Here is a 20226-nt window from a genome sequence, read left to right on the forward strand (position 1 = left end):
TTACGGATATGTACATACATATGCACATTAAAAGGGATTCACATTTTACTTTTTACTCTTTGTCTGAATCGTTAAAAAATTAGTACTGAATACGAATTGTGAAAAAACATTGCATTGAATTATGGAACATAACGGATGACGGTAGAAATAGTAATATTCTAACGGAATACGTGAAATAAAAATCCAGAAAACGCTAACTAACCATTCAGGCAATATAATGGTACATAATAATATTCAGTCAATTATTTCTGATACACGCATTTGCTTGTATCAACGAAAGCTTTTAGTTCACCAAAAATACTGATTGAAGATCATAATAATGATCTAAAAGTGGGAACTGATAGATATTAATACAGCTCGTTCTTCTCATTACATATACTTTTTCGTTATTTGAAAAATATGCTTTCGCTAAAGTCATTAAAAACTGTATTGATTTATTAAAAAAACTTTGCGCCATGGATTATTTTCTTTGTTTATATCTTCGTGTTATTGTTAGCAACTAGGCTCAAAAAGAAATATTTTCATGCGAAGAAATAGTTTGTTTTTTCCGTTGGAATATCGTCCATAGTGGAGAAATTTTCAGGCTTTTCGACTTCTGAGATGAAATATTATTTATTTACAAGCAATGAATTTGAACCGTGCAACCCGTAAATCCACATTGCCAGATGCATAGACAAACACAATTTTTAGTACACATCTTTCATTTATATTCCAGATGAAAATATTGCATTAAGAAATTGGGGTCTCATTAGACCCCACGCGCTTACTGGCTATACGAAGCTGATGCGTCTAATAAAGGGGAGCAAACCAAAAAAACCGGTTTCATACCAACACAGTCTCTTTTTCATCTGGAAGTCGGATTTCTGTCTTGAGTATTTACGGCTCGCCGAGAAAAGAATCAACAGTTTGAAATGTTCGAATCCCACTACACCGCATCCTTCCTAGCCTTCTCTCTCTGTCTCTCCATCTCACAATCAGTCTCTCCTTCCATACAATGCAGACTCATACATGCACACGGTACAACACGATGGCAGTAACTGCCGTGAGAAACGGGAATCTGGATCCATACATGGAAGAAGGACGGGCGAATAAATCGAATCGTGTAAACCATGGCCCAAAGTGGATCGTTCTGACAACGATTAACAGCGTGCGTTAGTTACTTCGTCAATCCAGGCGCTCTCCGATGCTCGAGGCAAACCCGAAATGGAAAATCCGGACGTGGTCGAGCATTTCTACGGCGTTTACCTTCTCTACTGCACCAACCCGAGGTACAAGGGCAGAATCTATATCGGTTACACCGTGGATCCGAACCGCCGGATCAAACAGCATAACGCGGGAAAACAGTTCGGCGGAGCTTGGCGGACCAGCAATAAGGGACCATGGTAAACCTAACCTCACTTTTAACGCTTTTACTCATCTCCCATCCGTAGCAACTTTTTCCAGAGATATAGAGCGGTAGACTGATGCAAGCAAAGTTTTTATGCTTGGTTTGAACAGCGAGCGGCAAAGCGAACGCGACGCAATTGAGATTCAACTGAAGAAATGGAGAATCGAGAAACGCGCTCGATCTTACCAACGGAGAAAAACGAACGTGCTTGATTGGAGTTAACAGATTTTCAAAACTTCAACATTTTAAACACGTTGGAATTGAACAATTTCTTTAATATAGAAAGCAGACAATTGTATTTGTAGATACGAAGTTATAGCATATAGCGGATTCACATTCTTATTGCAATATTATCGTTATCATCTACGAATTGATAACATGTAGTTGGAATAATTAGAATTAGTTGCAAAGAATGCATTGTTGAACACCGTATTTCGAGAAATTTTCAATAAAAATAACAAACATTTGCTACAACTCCCAGACATTTTCCTCTTTTTCAACACAAATCGGCGTGTACCTCGTACGGAGTTGCTGGAATAACTATAAGTATTAGTACAAATAAAAATCGCAGGATATTTCTGCAGCTTTGTAAAAGATTGTTAACTCTGTATAATACAACTCTAATCTTCAACGGTGACAATCTAATATCCTCTAATTTTTATTCAGGACGATGGTGATGATTATCCACGGATTTCCCAACGACATTTCAGCTCTCCGGGTAAGCAAACAACGACGTGCATTGAAAATAGTCCACATTGCCGCTGTAACGTCGCAAGAAACCTTTAAATAAATATGATATTCATGCAGTTCGAGTGGGCTTGGCAGCATCCGGATATCAGTCGACGATTGAAGCACGTCCCGCGTAAAAAGTCAGGTCAGAATAGTTTCGATTACCACTTGATGGTGCTGGGAGAAATGCTGAGAGTCGGACCTTGGTCTCGACTACCGCTGACCGTTCGTTGGCTGGCGCCCCATTTCGCGAAGGATTTCCCAGCCGAGCGATGCCCCCCGATGCACATGCCTTTGGTGTACGGCAAAGTGATCCCGAAGAAGGTGCAGCGAGACGAGGGCGGAACAAAGAACAGGAATAAAGATGCTTTCCCTGAGGACACTGATGCTTCCGGAAGTGCAGGGGGGCTGCTTTGTTCGCTCTGCAAGAGCCTGTTGGAGCCAAACGAAAAGCTGACTTGCGTCAACCCGACGTGCACGCTGGTGAGTCACTTGGTTTGTCTGGCGAAGAGGTTCAGGAACGACGGGATGATTTTACCGGTAGAAGGAACGTGTCCTGCCTGCCGGATCAATATTCTATGGGGGGATTTGATCAGGAAGATGAAAGGCTGCTACCAAGATTTGGCCGAGGCGGCAAACGCCGAAAGCGATTCCGATATCAGTGATTTTTGACCCCTAATTAGACATAAGTACAATCTTCTCACCCTCGGTTGATTCCTTGCATGTTAAATATTTCGCTTATTATTTATACTTTCGATACGTTCAACGAGCCAAGGACTTTCGTGCGAAGAGAATAGTCGCCGACTAATGATATTTTGAAGAATTGTTAATATCAAAATAATACCCGTGCATTTGTGAGAAAAATTTCATTGTTTCTATTCTGATACAATTTCACACATATGTTCATAAGGAATTTGTATATATTATACTGTAATATAGGTAGAACCGTAGTTTTAATTAATCTTTAGAAAAAATACACAAACTCGTGATTTTACATTGAACAGATCTTTAATCGACTATAAAACATCCTCTCGACTAACTGATTAATCCTAACTTTACTTTAATACCTTAAAGTTTCGAGGGGGTCCCACTCAGGTAAATTCATCATCAGCGAATGATTGTTTCAATATACCTTTTGAATTTTGAATTATCTTTCATGACGGTTTCATGCATTTTTCTGCAAGTCATTCAGACCAAAGTATGAAAGAAAGTGATTTTCAAGAAAGCGTGGAGTAAAATCGGACGTGACATTTCTCTCCAAGTGCCAACATTTTTCGAAAATAGATCTCTGTATCAAATATCGAAAAAATTTTGCCAAACCTTATAAATTTGAAATCAGATACTTATCACGAAGCTTAGTCTCTACATTTGATTTAGTAAATCCGCATAATCAGTAATTTGTAAATATTCTAGCCAGATCATAAAAATGTTCACGCAATATTAACTAGAATAAGTGTGAATGATAAATAAAAAATTAAATGCAAGCAAGCTAAATTGATGAATGCAGTTTATTGTAAATAATTATATAAATAAGTTATAGGAATAAATGAATAAATAAATAGATAAATAAATGAATAAATAAATAAATGATACGTATAAATAGTAGCGTTTAAAACTAAATGCCAAACTAACTTGTCGTATTTACAAATTCAGTGCTTGTACACATTTCGACCTGTGTTATCGATTTTGAAATTGAATTTTCCCGAGAAAGGCATTTCGCCCGACGCATCTATGCCTGGCATCCATGTATACGTACATATGACAAAATATTTGTACATTTCATTGACCAATTTTTTGGTTCACCGAACGTTAACCGTTTTTTTTTCCCTCTAACTGTAGTTCTTCATATATGTTCTCGGAAATACTTTCTAACACGAGAATGTCGTCTTTACAATGACAGAACCTTGCCCCCCCCCCCCCCCCCCCCCCCTCAAGTTTCTATACATATTTGCAGAAGTGTAAAGCACACCGCGATCGCGACCCTCGAATCATCTCAAACGGAACATGCTAACACTTCGAACAAATAAAACGAGTAAGTGTAAGTAACTGTACCCATTTTCAATGTCCCACAGAGAAAACTAGGGTAATTAATCATTCAACGTGGGATTGAACATTCAAAGTAGGACCCTTGTTCTCTTTTATATTTGTAATTGTAGGTACACCAGAGTGCAGAGGTATAAATAATTCAGGTGTACCGCAGTTGCGCATACCAATTATCAGGCATCATCCAAGAGGAAATTACGCATCTCAAACCACATTTGACACAGATAGTGCACCTCGTCATTTTTGTAGTGGGTGATTAGTACGCCAAGTTCATCGGGTGGGTCAGGAAACGACTGTAGTGAGCGAGGAAAGTGATCCACTTACCGTATAAAAATATCAATCACTATGCCGCGTCTCATTCTGTTTACAAATTATTTAGCTACTTTTGATTTATAGCTTAAGGATTTTTCTCCCTCAAAATGACCCTTTCGCAATATTTTCCCAAAATATATGATATACTGCAATTGATAAACCGCGCGTCTAAACCGAATGGCGACAAATTTCGCGAAATTAAAGGAAATACAAGCATCACTTACATATTATGCATAAAGGCATATTTGGCACGTATAAATTACAGCTAAACGATCACCCAATATTCAGCGATCAAGTATCTATCCAATTAGAATGCGGTATAAACGGGTCAAAAACGTCGCTAATTTACTCGTCGACGTGCACACGGCTATTTGAATAAAATGACATCAATGGATTTGAAACTCCGAAGCGTGGGTGACCGTTATTTGCACTTTGCTCTCGGTGTTCAGGCTTCTCTCTGATTTCAAATTCTACAAAAGTCCCCCCGTGTAGTCGTCGTCTCCGCCATAATCGTCGTAATAGTCAGCGCCTGGAGGAACGAATATTCCTCCCAGGAACCCGGAAAGATTCTCTCCCATTCCCATCGCCGAGGCCACTCCGAATACGAACCGCATCACCACAAGTCGAACAAAGTTCACCACGTTTGTCTCCCTGGTCTGAAGGGCGAGCTGCTTCGTCTTCTTCTTCGTTTTTCCCTCCCCAAGTTCGATCTAACCAGATAATTGACTTTCAAAATCGAACAAATTTATACGTATTTTTACTGCCGAGCAAAATTATCTCCTTTATACCCTGAACACGTTGGAATCGACTTATTTTCCAAGATTGAGGTACGAGTATAGGTTTCATTGAATTTCACACTCTACATGCAAATTAAACTGGTTTGCTACAATCAATGGATAAAAATGGTCTACAAGTATTGAAGCGGCTGACTTATTAAAGTGTCGTGAAAATGTTATTAGAAAATAATATCAGAGTCAATATGAAAAATAGTTTGTTGAAATTAAACCGAGTTGAAACTTTTGCCTTGAGACTTCCAACCCCAACTACAGAATATGACCGGACCATTAATGAATGAATAACAATTAGTATGCGTGCTCACCGTTAGTAAAACGAACAGAAGAACCAAAAGCGATGATCTGATCTTCATGTTTGCTGATCTAAAGCTCCGCAATGAGCGAGTATCGATGAGAATTGATTGTCAGTCGAAATATATGAGACCAGGAACTGCAGTTTCCGCCAGTTTTTATTGCTGGTTGTTCTGGTCGAGGAAAGCGAGGAAAGTCGACTATTCGTTCACGCACCACCGAGGCTCGAGGAAAATTGATCAGATTTAAACGTCAACGGAATATATCGCGGTGTGAAGCTTTGAGCAAGGAGTAACCAAAACGCTGATTGGCTGCACACTCCGTACAGAATGAACCGACTGACTATGATCGTATACGAGAGAAGGCTGAGGCTCGCTAACGGGATCCACTAATAAAAAAAAGAAAGAACGAAGGAGACATTCAGGCCGAACCAAAGCACGTGATGAACGACGTCGTGACAACAACGTGGGGCTTTCGGGGTGCCATTTGCAAACCTACCGATCGTGTCTCAAGATATTCTAATGATTTTTTTCAGGGTTCTTACGCTTTTTGGAACCTGAAATTCCCCGACTTTTCCAGGTGCTCCAGCCTGAGAATAGGGTTTTTTTCAGTAACCTTCCAAGAAATATGCCGCTGATTAATGACAATTTTTTTGCACGTTAATACTAATATCTTCAATATTACCCAGTAATTAATTTACTGTTCGACTACTAATTTACAAACAACAGCCAGCGATTTTCAGTAAGATAAAAACGAAAGGAGGTTTGATATCAAGTAATGTACGTATAAGAACGAGTTTATTTCTTCAAGAAACTTAAAATTCCAGTCTCATTTTCGAAATTCCCTGACTTTACTCTGTCTTTTCCCTGCTGTAAGAAACTCCCTGAGTTTTCTCGGTTTTCCAGGTTTTCCCTGTGCGTACGAACCCTGTTGTTCTACCTCCGTTAGATTTGAAAGACTTTTTTCTTCGCAGTTGTGAATTTTTGTAAATTTTGGAAAAGTTGTTATTGCTGCTGGAATAAAGAAAAGTCAGCCCACAAGAAAGATCTTTTCAAAGAGCTTTACGACCGAGATGTAATATTTTTTTCAACGGTACATTCCGAATCAACAAATTAAATTGTATACCCACGTTAGACATGCACGCAAAGTCGGACTTGAGTACTTACAAAAATTAATCAATCGACCCATTTACACGTAATATCTTTAACGCATGCGATTCTTGAGCGCAAAGAATACATTGTTCGTACATATAAGCGAATGGAATAGAATTGTACGCGAAAAGAGTTCATGGTTTTATATACGTTTGCACACGTCACATTCACGCATACAATTAGCTAAATGATTAATATGCAGAGACGAATGTATTTATTATACTACGCTATCTTTTATATCGTTTATTCTTTTTTTCTTATTCAGTCAATGTCAACCTGTGCGCTTGATAATAAATCACTAATTATGAATATGAATGATTCACAATGCGATTCATGATCCGTCTAAATGTTCTTAAAGCCCCAGTCTCGGGGCGTACAAATTTTAATAAAGTTGTTGAAATACTTTGACATTGACTTTGGCACCGATCAGAACAAATTCAATGTCATCTAACTGTATCTAAAGTTTGATATAATAATAAACTTCAATAATGCTCAAAGTCGCGTATATATATAAAGCTCGTCTTACATAACGAGAAAATTATAATTTTTTAACGGTATGCCTGAGAATAACAATAAATTTCCAATACAGAAATTAGATGAATAGATAAAGAATGATTTTGATCTACAAAAATTTTACCTTGGATATTCGAAAGCAGCTTCTAAATTGCGTCTTATCAATGGAATTTCCAGTTATGACAAGTATACTTCTCTTTAAATGCAAGCGGCGTGAAAAAAGAAAGAAGAACAGAATAAGGAAATAAATGAGAGGTAATAAGGAGCAAAAACTGAAAACATAATGAACAGCTGGTTATACCGTAAAGAGAGTATGAGTATGAGAGTATGAATACGTAATATTTCTCTCTGTATCAATCGTCCGGCATTCAAAGTGAAATAACAATTCGACCAAGGCTTAAAGATGATAGTTACGTTATCGTAACTAGCCAAGATGATGTTGTCGACTATTCCAAGGCGTGCATACACAGATTATGAGCGTAATAAACGTGAACCAAAGCTTCCGTAATTTGATATTACTTTTAGACCCAGTAACCAAGTTGTTGTTGCGGTATCACGACGGTGATGGTATCACGTCGTCGAATCATCCCAATTATCATTCCAACTGTGTAATCTATGCAGCATTGCAGTTTGCAATGGTCACCGTGGATTCTCATTGGCAATGAGTATGATTGACTCCAGTAATTCGCTTCTCAACTACCCGCCGAAGTTGTTTCAATTGAATTCTGTCAATTTTCTCCATTTTTCACGCGCAGTAACAGACACAAGATGTTGGTTCCCACTGCATTGAGCCATGCCGTAGAACAAATGAGATTTTCTCATTTTATCTCAGGGCCAAAAAGAGACGCCTTATTTTGCAAGTACCGTATAACGTTATATTATTATACTCTCTGTGCGAAGCCTTCCTTCTCTGAGAACGTAATCTTTTTTTTTTTTTTTCTACAACGGAATTAAGTATAACAAGCATAAAGCACAGAGCATAAAACATGTGATTCTTAAGGTTACAGGCAGGTTGCTGATGTACCTTGATAGCTGTCATTACCCGGTGTAATATCTGGCAACGTTTTGTCTCCTGCATAAACGATGAGACAGTGCAGCAGCATTGCTGGGTTACAATATAGTACTTAAATATGCATACGGTAAAAGTAAGTAGATAATGAACACATCGCTTATGCATGGCCATTCGCTGTACAAAGTCACGATTAATTCTTTAAGAATCGTGCTAGGAGGGCAATGTGCTCATTTCGGTAGTGCACGATCTCATTACAGATTAATGGTGCGGATCTAAGCGAGAAAATCTAGGTAATTAGCGCACACAAACCACCCGCATACTATACATATATAACATACACATATGTAGTATATACGCGGGGTAAATTGAATGAAGATCACTGCAGGTGCATACAGCCAGACCGCGTTATATATCAGGTGGTACTAACGTGCAAATCTCTCGCAATTCCTTCCGTGTATGTAGTGTATATGAGGCATTCCACCCCAAACCGACTTACGTCAGATCCTCACCACAGACGATTTTGTGTAATTTTAAATGCGTTGTAGAGTGTACAAAGAAGTTATCCTTCACTGATTGTGAGTATTTTTACTGCTCCCAAAAACACGGAAAGCCGAATTTTCGAATGAATAGCCGTAATCGATTGGCATTAAATTGTTCTCATGTATTCTTTGTTAAAACCCGAAAATTTTTAAAGCAAGATGAAAGTGGGCAAGATTTTGGTTTAGAAGCTACAGACAGAACAAGTTATTAAAAAGTGGGGAAAATCGAATTGAATATAAATTTCAAAAATACAAATTTATATTTTTCTCACTTTTTTATATACATAATAGTTAATAGTTAATAGATTAATAATAGTAATAGATGTTTTTGTTTTCGTTATACACTACACCACACTTAGAATTTTTTTTAAATCGCCGACGATGTGTGTCATACGTAGGTCGGTTTGACGTGGAATGCCTCATATAATTCATCTATAAGATAGGCGGTAAGTCAGTTTTGCACAGAGTTGTTATCTCCCAGTGGAGTTGCCGATTGTTCAGCGTAACTTCCGAGACTCGGTGGAAAAGAGCGCCGCTTGACTTAATATATTTAATATATGCAGCAGGATCTTTGTCCATCTGCGAGTCTATACGAGTGTCGCAGTCAGGCCAGGAATCTCGACGTTTCCGGTTGCAACATGTTTTATTTCTTTCTCATATTTTCATTTTTTTTTCTCAGATAACAATTCAGACTGGTTTTATAATTCACCCTCGTAGTTCCGAGTCCCTTTATTTCTATTTTATCAGATCTTCGTTAGCACCCACAAATTAGCTGTGTTTAATATAAAATCAACCACTAAAAACAGCGAAAAAAATTTCCTAAATTTCTCTTAAAATTTTATCCTGACTGAAATTCAAGATAACATTGCTCACACGAATAACTAATTACTCGGTATTAAAACACTTATTTCGAATCTAGTTGATGATGATGAATGTCTATTTTATCCCGTCCCGTACTCTCAATATATTTCCCTAACCATACTACAAAATTTCCTAACGATTTTTCCACCTGCCTGACATTTCCAGTATTTTTAGATTGTTGTGGACTAGTGGCCAGTTTGTTATAAGAATTTTTGTAGCTCATTCCTAGCTATCTAGTATCTACTAGCTCTAAACTCCACTTTGGCTTTCTTCGTTGCGCAGAAGAATTCAAGCAGAGCCTCCTTGCTCCTACGAATAATTTTATTAATTACAACCCCATTTCTTTTCTTGAATTTCTACCCTGCATTATAAAATCAGTATAACATATACGCAATCTCTAAGATCTAATATTTGCGTAGTATAAATTGATCGAATTCATATCATATAGCCGGAAGTGCTATTAACATTTTTTTGTTACACGAGCGCCAATCAAGCACTTGGATAAAAAAAAAATTTCCTTACGCACTCTAATGCGTGGACAAATAGGCAGAAGAATGACTACGAAGTGGTTACAAAAACGGCGTAACACCTGCCGCATTATCATATTCTGCTTGCACATTCTCTTTGACTGTTCCGTTCTCTTCGCTCTCGGGTAACGAACACATTGTGTCAAAGACCGACGTCGTGGGCGATGAGAGAACAAACGAGGCGTTATAAAACGAAAAAGAATAACATCGATAGGAAAAAAAGACGTCACGCGATTCAATGGAGATGCAATGCGCATCGTTTCTTGACGTCCTCGACAATAAGACGAGTTTCAGCGACTCCTGATATGTCGGCAACTGACGATAATATGCAGTATGGGTATTAGGTGTAATAAACAATGCGATATCGTACCTATACTCAGGTTGTGAAGGCGGCAGCACCATGGGGACCCGGTTAACCGCAGCCGTATAGCAGTGCCTAAAGGAATACATGAAAGACAGGATGCGAAGGAAGGACCGGATACGACCCACCGTGCATATTTGATCAGTTCTAGAAACGAAGGAAATACCCCTCCGCCGATGACCAGTCATTGCTCACCGCATGGCGACGATTCCTTGCGTTATGCGTCGACAATATACAATTGAATAGCTTGAATTAGTTGACTACGAGATTATAACTTCCACAATATTCTTTCGTCAACAAACAACTAAACTCGAATTTTCGTCAATGATATAATAAGACATTGGTACCCACCCTGTAGTTCGCCTGCATATTATGTGCAAGATGGCTCAATCGATACGTCAGGGAGAACCCAACGGTATTATTTATGAGAGCCTCGATGCCGTGGTGGCATTACCTCGGGTCATAAGCCTGTGCCATCAAAAACTCTGATATAATCTCTGCACTCCTTATACTTCCAAATGTCAAAGGGTATAATCGTTTTGCGTCAAATTACTGAGAGTAACGAAATTGAAATACGATGAGAAGAAGAATAAGGAGATGGTGATACGAACGTGAAGTTTCGTGTCAAAACGACAAATGACGAAAATTCCGACGTCGGATACACGAAGTAAATAAACTTGGTTCGTCGGACGAGTAGTCCGGGTTATAGAGAAGTAGGCAGGCTGAGTCGGGTGTAATCAATTGCAATGAAGCACAACTGCGCGTAGACTTTCTCTAAATGTGTCAGGGAACAAATACTGCACGCTTCCTCCGGAGTTCGTAGACCCAGACGTGTTCCTATCTAGCCATTATACAAACTGATGTAACACCCAACAACAAAACTTGTCAGCATCCAACTGTATTAAATTTCTCTCCACGTTTCATGGGATTTCTATAGGCTCTGCATGCTGCATTGCCTATCCGCGTTTCTCTCTACCATCCAAGCAGTGAATATAACTTCTTCCTTTTTCACTAGAATCTGACATAATACAAGTTATTCATTTATTTACTCACGCAACCGGTTTCAGTCACTTTTTCCCCAACATATTCGACGAATAAAAACTACCGCGGGTGCCGTCAGTTACTGAATTGATAAAACGCAGCTTCTCTAATATGAGATTTTTTTACACCTTTTATACAAAAGTCCAAAAGTGTTGCAGAAAGAAAAAAAACTCTGCAACACTGCAATCATTCACGAGTATGAAGTGTACGGATTCCATGCGTTATCAGTACTTAAGATCACGTCACCAGAGCAGCAGGATATTGAACTTGTGACGTTCGATCGATCAGGTTCAAAACCAATCCGATTTACCCGGCCAAAGTGAAAAATCAAAGACACAGTAGGATATTATTGTTCAATGTCCTTTCTCCTATAAAGAGTGTTCGACAGGAAGTGGCAACGACCACCAACGTCATTCATTAGGTAGTGATAATTCATTAGTTCCTTCAATCGAGGTATGAATAATCAATGGATACAGTACGTTTTGTAAACGACCACGAAGAGCTGTGCGTGGGTGTAGGTGTACGTGCATAACGTGGGCAACGTATAAACAATACAATGCAACTGCATCCATCTCTCTCCAGTTTGTCATCCGGCGTCGTCCTCCGGAGTTCCTTCTCCATAGTTCTCTTCTCTGATCAGTACGTCGGTTGCTCTCGCGGTGAACACACTCTGAATCGCTGAGTGAGTAAACCGGTACCTCGTGGCGGTTCTTAAGCTCAAACAAGTGCAGACAAGGATTCTCAGTTAATGGGAAAGTAAACAGAGATTGTGTGATTTGAACTTTGGTGTTCCTGCGTTCCGGTCAAAAATATGTTCAAATTTTGATCTTCGAGACTTTAGCTCGTTGGTTAATGATTGAAAAAAAATATCTCCTGAATGAGGAACAGCAGCGAAGCATATAAGTAAGATTTCAGTAAGCACAGTGGAAGTAGTTTCAAAGTTTACACAGAAGGTTAATCGGAGAACGTTCGCAATAAATCTGAGAGTTATTTGTAATAAAGAAGAGAGTGAGTACGAAAGATTACTATTCGAGCAATGAGACTCGCTTGAAAGAAGATAGTTGTCAAATAGACAAATGAGCTTGCAGTGTTTCGAGAAGAAAAAAGGTCACAGAATGAGAGCCGAAGATGCGAAGGTGGGATCGTTCCAAGTAGTTCTGCTATTTCTTTTAGGGATAAATTACGTCATAGTATCGATGAACCACGCGCTGCCAAACTTTCACAGTCACACGCCAAATTTTTACTGCAAGGTAAGCAGACCTCTGGAAAAGTGAATTTATGTTTCTCAATTTCTAAAATAATCCAATTCTGAAATTTGGAAAGACTAACGACTTCTGCCCGAAGAGCTTGGGGCTTTCTCGTCACCAAACTGATCGCAGTCCCGCTCGCGTAAAACTATTTCTCACTACTAAACTCATCTGTGGGTGGTTAAAAGTGGCTAAAATAGTTCGTAACCAGCGGGAACTGAGTTCGTCTGTTTCTCGTTCGTTCCACTTTTTCAAGCCGTATTAATTTCAACTTGGGAGGCCAAATGATGCTGGAAGACTAACGAGGAGATGCCTATTCCATTTATTTCATTCTCCCATAGGTAAAGGGCTCCGTTAATTCGACCAACACGTGCGTGACGTCCCTAGAAAAATCAACGGCGAACATGACGGGTTCGATTTCGGAAAAGAACGCCGAATATTCGTCCTGCGAAACTGGCTACCGTTTCGATTCCGTGAGAGGCGAAACTACGATAGTTACGGAATGGGGCCTGATATGCGAGAGAAGATATCTTCTCCCTCTTAGCACGATGTTCTATTTATACGGAGTTGTAATCGGCGCCTGGATCGCTGGAGTCCTGACCGACCGCGTTGGGCGTCTTCCTGTTTTGGCGATGTGCCTCTACACGCAGGGTACCTTAGCGGTTGCCCTTTACATTATTCAGGTGAATACGACAGTTGGATGAAAACATTTCGAACAAGTAAAACAAACCAAGTCGAATTAGCAAACCGTTTCGCATGTTGCTTTGAATGGCTTCATCGAAGTTACTATTATATTGCGTAACGATGCAGGCCATGAACCAGTCCAAATTTTGCCCACATATCTTTCTAAAGCAAGCTAAACAAATGGTCAACACAATCATGTGGATATCAACAATTCACTCATTTACAATAAAACCGTTTGTTATAGTAGGTTTCCACTTTGTAACTATTGAATGATTTAGTACGCAACAGGAAGTGATGGTAGTGAGTAATAGCGAAATAAATTTCGAATGTTATATTGTCTTCAGGACTACCGCGCCTTTCTGGTTGTTCGAGCACTGCAAGGGGTATTTGTACAAGGGCTACAAATCTCTACATACACATTACTCTTGGAGCTATTTCCAGTCAGATCAAGAACTTTGGTGAGCATGACCTTGCAATTTGGTTGGGCCATAGGGCTCCTGCTTCTGGCAGGGCTCAGTTACGCTGTTGCAGACTGGAGGGTCCTTCAGTTAGCCACATCGGTTCCCACGGCGGTCACCGTCCTCTACATCTGGTAGGATAATCGCCATAACGCCGTGCATACGTCTCAGCTTGTGCTATTGCTGTCTTCATTTTGTTACTCGGTTTGCTTTTTTTACTTGCCCACTTGTGAGCCCCAATTTGCAAGTGACGTGATGTCATTTGAATATTCACACGTCTATTTCTGACCTTACGTTCGGATCCAAATTCAGGATCGAGAAAATCCCTAAGTGCGTTGTTTTAGCAAATGTTCTACATTAGGAAATTTTTTCAAAAATATGTTCAAGGATCATACCAGAGTCACCACGATGGTTGTTGGCCAAAGGAAACCTGACGGAGGCTCACATGGCGTTGGAAAAAATCGCGAAATACAACACCTGCTGCAGGAAGCGCGAGGTCAAGGTGGAGGCCGAAATGGAGGAAGGAAATACCACAACTATCACCGAGACCGTAACGCCAGTGAAACCAAAGCGAAAGTCTCGGGTGTCTAACGTTGACCCGAACGAAACTAAAACGAACGATTCTCTCACCGAGGAGTTATCAGATCTTTTAACAACTCCGGAGCTTTCCGATGGCAGAATAATAGTGGACCGTAAATTCGTCAACGTCAAAGAAGGTTCGAATCGCAAAACCCTTCCATTCGCATCAGTATTGGTAACCAATGACAATTTTTTAATCCTTTGTTTCATTCAACAGAGAATAATCTGCTTACACCGTCGGAAAGCCTGGAGCGAAGGGCATCAAATTTAGAGATGCAGATGAAGTTAGAGATGACTGTTGGGGATGAAGCAATGGAGGAAAGAGACCCCACGCCACCGCCACCCGCTCCTCTAACTCCAAATGGCAAGGACTCTCAATCCACTAATGGTTCCGACGATAACCAAGAAGTCTCGACAATAATACCGGAGGAAATAGTGGAGCTTAGAACAGCGGAAGCGGTGCCGCAGAAGGAAGAAGAGGACACGAACGAGTCGTTAGAAAAAAATAAAGAAGACGTTGAAAACAAAAGTGAAGTAGCAAATAACCAGACCTTCCTACAACTACTAAGACGGCCAGGGCTTCGGAGGAATTGCATGATTCTTATATTCGTATGGTGAGTGTGACAACATCGAATGAATTGCGTTTAGCTGAGTTTAGAAGAAGGGATCGATTACTTGGCGGATTTTACACGCGTAACGTCGAATGATTCGTTAGCCAAAATATCTGCTCTCTTATAAATCACCCTCTCATCTATTTTACTAAGAACAACTTTCTTTTTTTTCACGAATCAGAAATTGAAGTGGCTTATTTTACAGGTTCAGCGTTTCTCTGTCCCATTGCGGTTTCGTGTTTCAATTGCCAGACATAAGCGGCGATCGACACGTAAACTTTGCAATCGGCGGTTGTCTGGACCTGATCGCATACTCGCTCACCCATTTCGTGCTGATAAAATGTGGACGGCGTATACCTCTCGGTATTTATCTGATACTGAGCGGAGCTACTTGCATCGTTATCGCTGCTATCAGCATGCCAATGCATGAAAATTCGACCTGGACGGGTAAATCAATCAGTTCTGTAAACCGGGAATTTTACCGAAAAATAGAGATAGAACAAAAAAAATCGCACTTCACTGGGGATTTAGTCAATTGTTCAAACTGTTTCAGGACCGACGAAATTAACGCTGATTCTGATAGGAAAAGGAGCAATCGTGAGTTCCTTTGCAGTTACATACTTGTACACGGTTGAATTATTTCCGACAGTTTTGCGAGGTACGTGTTTAGGATACTGCGAAATTTTCGGCAAGATTGGCACTTTGATAGCACCGCACTTCACAGTACTGGTAAGTCTTTGCTAATTGTCTCGCTGCATCGATAGCGATGAGTAAATGGAAAATTGTTGACGGTACGGTTCGTGTTATTTTAGGGTACAAAAACATGGGCCGCAGTACCGATATCGATAATGGGAACGCTGTGCGTTGTGTCGGGAATCTTGAGTCTGGCTCTTCCGGAAACGCTCAACAATCGCCTGCCCGACACTATTGAGCAATCGGAAGATTTATTTAAGAAAAATCGCGTCCGAAGCACCGAAGAGGGATCGGTGAAAAAAACGACCAACAAACGGCGCACCGTACTCGACGAACAAAACGAACGTGACATACTGCGGGAGAAATTATTTAACGACGATAACGATGGAAAAACATGGGTAGAAGCCGGAAATGGAATTATTGTCAATTTTTCTGACGGAAAGAATACAGAGTGAAAATCCGGAATGACGAAGCGCACTTTTGATCGCGGGAATAAATTTTGAGTTGACGATAAGTTTTGTAAATACAATAATATTAATAATAATAATAATAATACCAACAGTATATGCGTATGATAAATAAATTATAGAGGCTAAGATATACCAAAGTATTTAGCGCTATTTAATAATTGTAGATAAATTATCGTCACGTAATCGAGTAGTATAGGTATCTTTTTTCGAAGTGCATCATATTTACACCGTGTAAGATTAATGCAGAAGTGAACTATTTGTGTGGACAATTTTCAGCGTAAATGTACTGTTTATAATCCAAAAGTACTTTGCAAAATTTATTACTCTGTTCCACAATTCGGCAGGGTTTCATGTTATGAAAAAACGTTGTTGTGTATATATACATCTGAAAAACTGTTCGAAATAAAGCGGACGTGTGTCAAGCTAGAAGGATGTGAAAAATTTGTGAAATTACACTTTTTAACAAATGCATAGGAAAACTATTCAGCTACCGCCAATCATTCAAGGTTTTATGAAATGACGAACTAAAGAGCCTCATAAAATTTGATATTTGTGTGGCAACTTTTTTTTTCTAAGCATTCTTTAATGTAAGCCTTGAGCAATTGAAGTACTTAAATTCTCTGTTGATCAAAAGCTAGCCTGGTTAGCTAGTTCATTGGTAGAATTCTGATTATGAATGAAGATATAATCCTCGAGACAAGTATAAAAGAAGTCTTTATTTAAATTTAAACAAGTATTCATTACATTACGAATAATACGGATGAAAAGAAAGGAACAAAATGTACAGTTGAAGTTGTTAAATATTATTAACAATGTGTTTTAACACCTAAGATTATTAACAAGTTTTTTTACAGTCTCTACGGTACTTTTGGCTGTACCATACCGTTGTTTTGCGCATTATTGGGCTGTGTTTGCTCTGCTGCTGTTTGCAGTAACCTTGTTCTGCGTCTGGTGTAATGCTGCCATAGCAATATTTGCTGATCGTCGATGAATTTTGTGCACTGAGCGTTTACGACTTCACGTCGGAAATGCTCATACTGCAGTAAGTCCAGAAAATAGAGGCACATCGGGTACTTCAAGTATTTAGCATATTCTGGCTCCTTCCAGTAAAGTAGATACTTCAGGTAATTGATGAAGGTGGAATCTTTGAAATATCCTCGCTGGCCCAGAACTGTGTCAAAACAGTGATGAATTACAATCAAAGTATACAGCGAAGGGTTTATACATCTTGAAAGTAGATGTCTTCAAGTCTGTTGTCTCCGTTAATCCTTTATGAATATTTTTCAGTGTTCCGTTACTGTCCAATTTCGCATCCAACAGATTCCAACACTTACTCAGTCTCTAGTTTCCAGATATTTTCTGTGATAAGGCTAATTTCTCAAAAACTGCATCATTCACGAATTGTTCGTTTTGAATCTAGTTTCTTAAATACTAGAGAAGAGTATTCTAATATGAGTAGAAATTCTGGTGTTACAAAAAAACACCAGATCAATTTCAGAAAACTATACAACCAACTGCATATGAATAAAATAATTTGATTGTTTTAGTTTATCAGATGATTTTCCTCCTCAATCACTTGGAATCTTTGTGCCAGATTAATTGAATCTTGCAGAGAGATTGAATTTCAGAACTAAATAATTCATAATGTGAATTATGATACAGCGCTGACAGACAGAATCCAGTGGAAAGCTACGCCACCCATTTTTGAAGATGTAATGATAGGAGCAGAACTGTGATAAATAACTACTACAAATAAATAAAACGTGCTATGGCAATTTTATGATTAACATGAATGGTCGTGTAGGAAGTTGCCCAATTGAATATGGGATCCTGAAGAAAGGTGAGAACTTCGGCACTGGTATAGCAGTTCCATTGAAGAGTCGGCCAGTACTAGGCAGAACTTCAGTGGATACTGTGGATAGTCTTGTTCTCATTTCTCTATCACAAGAAATTACAGATCGATTTCACCTCTTCAACTTGCTAAAACTTCTGGGAAAATTCACAAACAACTCTCTTCTTCTGTATAATGCGCTTATAAAAAGAATTGATAAATTTTAAATTAAATCGTCAAATTGCCATAGAATGTTTTGTGTAGTTGTTATATCCTACACTTTCGATACACGTTTTCTCAGATCAAAAAATTCGCTTACATTTCGGTGTAACGAGACTTTTCCACTACCCAACCATTTTATTTTCGAAATTAACATCTGATTGGTAATATCTAGGTGATTTCTATTTTACCAGTACAAGTTGTATCTTCTGTCAAAATTAATAAATGATTTTCAAAACGAACGATGGTGTTTAAGAGCGGACTTTTGATGATGAAAAACTAACCCCGCCCGTTATATGAATTACAGGTATACACTAATCAAAAGTGGGACAGATATTTCAGGACAAGACGTTAAATTAACATTGAAGTTCTGCTTACCGACAATCATTGACATAGCACTGATATTCAGCACTGAGTGTCGCGTAGTTGCACTAATCAACAATAGCATGACCTACTTAATTGCCCAGGTAACAAGTCATTCTAAATAAAGAACCCTGCCCACGTTAGGCAACTTTCCTTTACTGAAGGATCTGGCTGTGTTCTAAATTGTGAATCTTTTGAGACTTGGATCAATTTGAGTTACGAGGAAGATGAACTTTGAATTTTGGAAATATGTGATGCGTATTGATGGAAATAGTTGAAGAACATGACACGAATATTGATTTAACAATTCAAATTATTTCCAGAATGACGTCAGTATCGATTGAATTTATGTAACTAGGAGTTACGTTGAATCGACGATGACTTCAAGTTTAACATAAAACGAGGATCTAAAATAAAATATTTACCTAGCGATAACTCCTTCTAACGCATTCTTAGTATATCATTAATTTTTCCATCATCAACATACATATTTACAACTGGGGAGTAATGTCAATGACCTAAGGTCAACAGCTGAAAATTACAATGGAGATACGAAGTTAAAAACTTACAATTTAGATAGTTTGGATTAGCAAGACATTGGACAAATTCCAACTCAACCTGAAAGCGAAGTCGCTGTTGGTCATCGGTTTCTGGCCCACCTGAGATAAATAAAAACACTCGAATGAGGTTAGACGATAAAGGTGCTATGTTTATGTTATTCGTAATAATTTTTTTGATCTATAGCTATGTGAGAATTTACGCTTAATCACGAATCGATGAATACCTTGCTAATACGATCACTTGTCGCGGGATATTTTTGTCTTCAATAGACGTCAAAATCGTATCGTCTGTCATTTTTATTTACATATTTTTCAATCTACCTACCGTTCATCCCGATGTAAGATGTTTTCCTTCCCTTAGTTAGGCCTGGGAGATCGTCCAAGCGATTCATATTACACGAATTCTTGACGTTCGAATATTTTTCGTCTCTTGATGACTAGGCACTCACTTATTCCAACAGGATTTACTTTGATAAACAATACGATCCTCAAAGTAATTCCCGAAGATCAACAAACTCGCAGCGGTTTCATGACGCCATGCGAAGTCTGATGCAAGGTCTGATGCTTCGAGAGCCACGCGCACGCGTCAAGTTGGCGGGAAAGTTGCGCACGCATACCGCAGATTTCGGAACGCAAATCGGCACAATTGGTCGCGGAGTGCGTGGGTTCGAGAACGTATACGAGGCGCAAAACTGTAACGCTCGTCTTCAACTAAAAACAACCAAGCATCAAGTCCACGCGCAAAAAGTGCGATAAAATTTTGGTAATTCATGTCACATGTTCGTTAAATTCAAAATAAAAAGGTCTTCGATCATTCAAAAATTCACGAACTCGTGAACTCGAACAGGAAAATTGCTAATAAAAAAACCAATCCATAAACGAAAAATGAAATACACAGACGGTATGTTGGATTACCAAGTAATTAACTGGCTAGTTATCTGAGAGCTATA

General features: G+C 39.0%; 4 protein-coding genes across 14 annotated transcripts in view; 2 read left to right on the forward strand and 2 right to left on the reverse strand.

Moving 5' to 3' along the window:
* LOC124178495 overlaps positions 1-20226 on the reverse strand; it is a 96427-nt gene that overhangs the window by 73793 nt on the left and 2408 nt on the right. The gene's annotated exons all lie outside the window — the stretch shown is intronic.
* Positions 1082-3832, forward strand: LOC124178508 (structure-specific endonuclease subunit slx1). Its single transcript, XM_046561921.1, has 3 exons — positions 1082-1382; positions 2054-2105; positions 2195-3832. The coding sequence occupies exons 1-3, from the start codon at positions 1204-1206 to the stop codon at positions 2786-2788; spliced, it is 825 nt and encodes a 274-aa protein (XP_046417877.1). The 5' UTR covers positions 1082-1203; the 3' UTR covers positions 2789-3832.
* On the forward strand, positions 8791-16729 carry LOC124178493 (organic cation transporter protein-like). The gene is made up of 9 exons (XM_046561877.1): positions 8791-8807; positions 12144-12811; positions 13150-13491; positions 13837-14084; positions 14338-14666; positions 14747-15143; positions 15346-15587; positions 15694-15869; positions 15953-16729. The coding sequence occupies exons 2-9, from the start codon at positions 12638-12640 to the stop codon at positions 16286-16288; spliced, it is 2244 nt and encodes a 747-aa protein (XP_046417833.1). The 5' UTR covers positions 8791-8807; positions 12144-12637; the 3' UTR covers positions 16289-16729.
* On the reverse strand, positions 17001-19840 carry LOC124178512 (mediator of RNA polymerase II transcription subunit 31). The gene is made up of 3 exons (XM_046561926.1): positions 19602-19840; positions 19286-19375; positions 17001-17474 (listed from the first exon to the last, which is right to left on the reverse strand). The coding sequence occupies exons 1-3, from the start codon at positions 19666-19668 to the stop codon at positions 17161-17163; spliced, it is 471 nt and encodes a 156-aa protein (XP_046417882.1). The 5' UTR covers positions 19669-19840; the 3' UTR covers positions 17001-17160.

This window comes from Neodiprion fabricii, chromosome 3 (assembly GCF_021155785.1).
Source record: "Neodiprion fabricii isolate iyNeoFabr1 chromosome 3, iyNeoFabr1.1, whole genome shotgun sequence".
Taxonomy (NCBI): Eukaryota; Metazoa; Arthropoda; class Insecta; order Hymenoptera; family Diprionidae; genus Neodiprion; species Neodiprion fabricii.

What these genes read in the sequence shown, in the direction of transcription:
- LOC124178508 (XM_046561921.1), top strand. Translation starts at nt 1,204, where the DNA reads ATGGAAAATCCGGACGTGGTCGAGCATTTCTACGGCGTTTACCTTCTC. An exon ending in ACCAGCAATAAGGGACCATG is followed by an intron (nt 1,383 to 2,053) that starts GTAAACCTAACC and finishes ATTTTTATTCAG; the next exon opens with GACGATGGTGATGATTATCC. An exon ending in ACGACATTTCAGCTCTCCGG is followed by an intron (nt 2,106 to 2,194) that starts GTAAGCAAACAA and finishes ATATTCATGCAG; the next exon opens with TTCGAGTGGGCTTGGCAGCA.
- LOC124178493 (XM_046561877.1), top strand. Translation starts at nt 12,638, where the DNA reads ATGAGCTTGCAGTGTTTCGAGAAGAAAAAAGGTCACAGAATGAGAGCC. An exon ending in CGCCAAATTTTTACTGCAAG is followed by an intron (nt 12,812 to 13,149) that starts GTAAGCAGACCT and finishes ATTCTCCCATAG; the next exon opens with GTAAAGGGCTCCGTTAATTC. An exon ending in ATGATTCTTATATTCGTATG is followed by an intron (nt 15,144 to 15,345) that starts GTGAGTGTGACA and finishes CTTATTTTACAG; the next exon opens with GTTCAGCGTTTCTCTGTCCC.
- LOC124178512 (XM_046561926.1), bottom strand. Translation starts at nt 19,668, where the DNA reads ATGAATCGCTTGGACGATCTCCCAGGCCTAACTAAGGGAAGGAAAACA. An exon ending in ATCTTACATCGGGATGAACG is followed by an intron (nt 19,376 to 19,601) that starts GTAGGTAGATTG and finishes TATTTATCTCAG; the next exon opens with GTGGGCCAGAAACCGATGAC. An exon ending in TAATCCAAACTATCTAAATT is followed by an intron (nt 17,475 to 19,285) that starts GTAAGTTTTTAA and finishes GTTTTGACACAG; the next exon opens with TTCTGGGCCAGCGAGGATAT.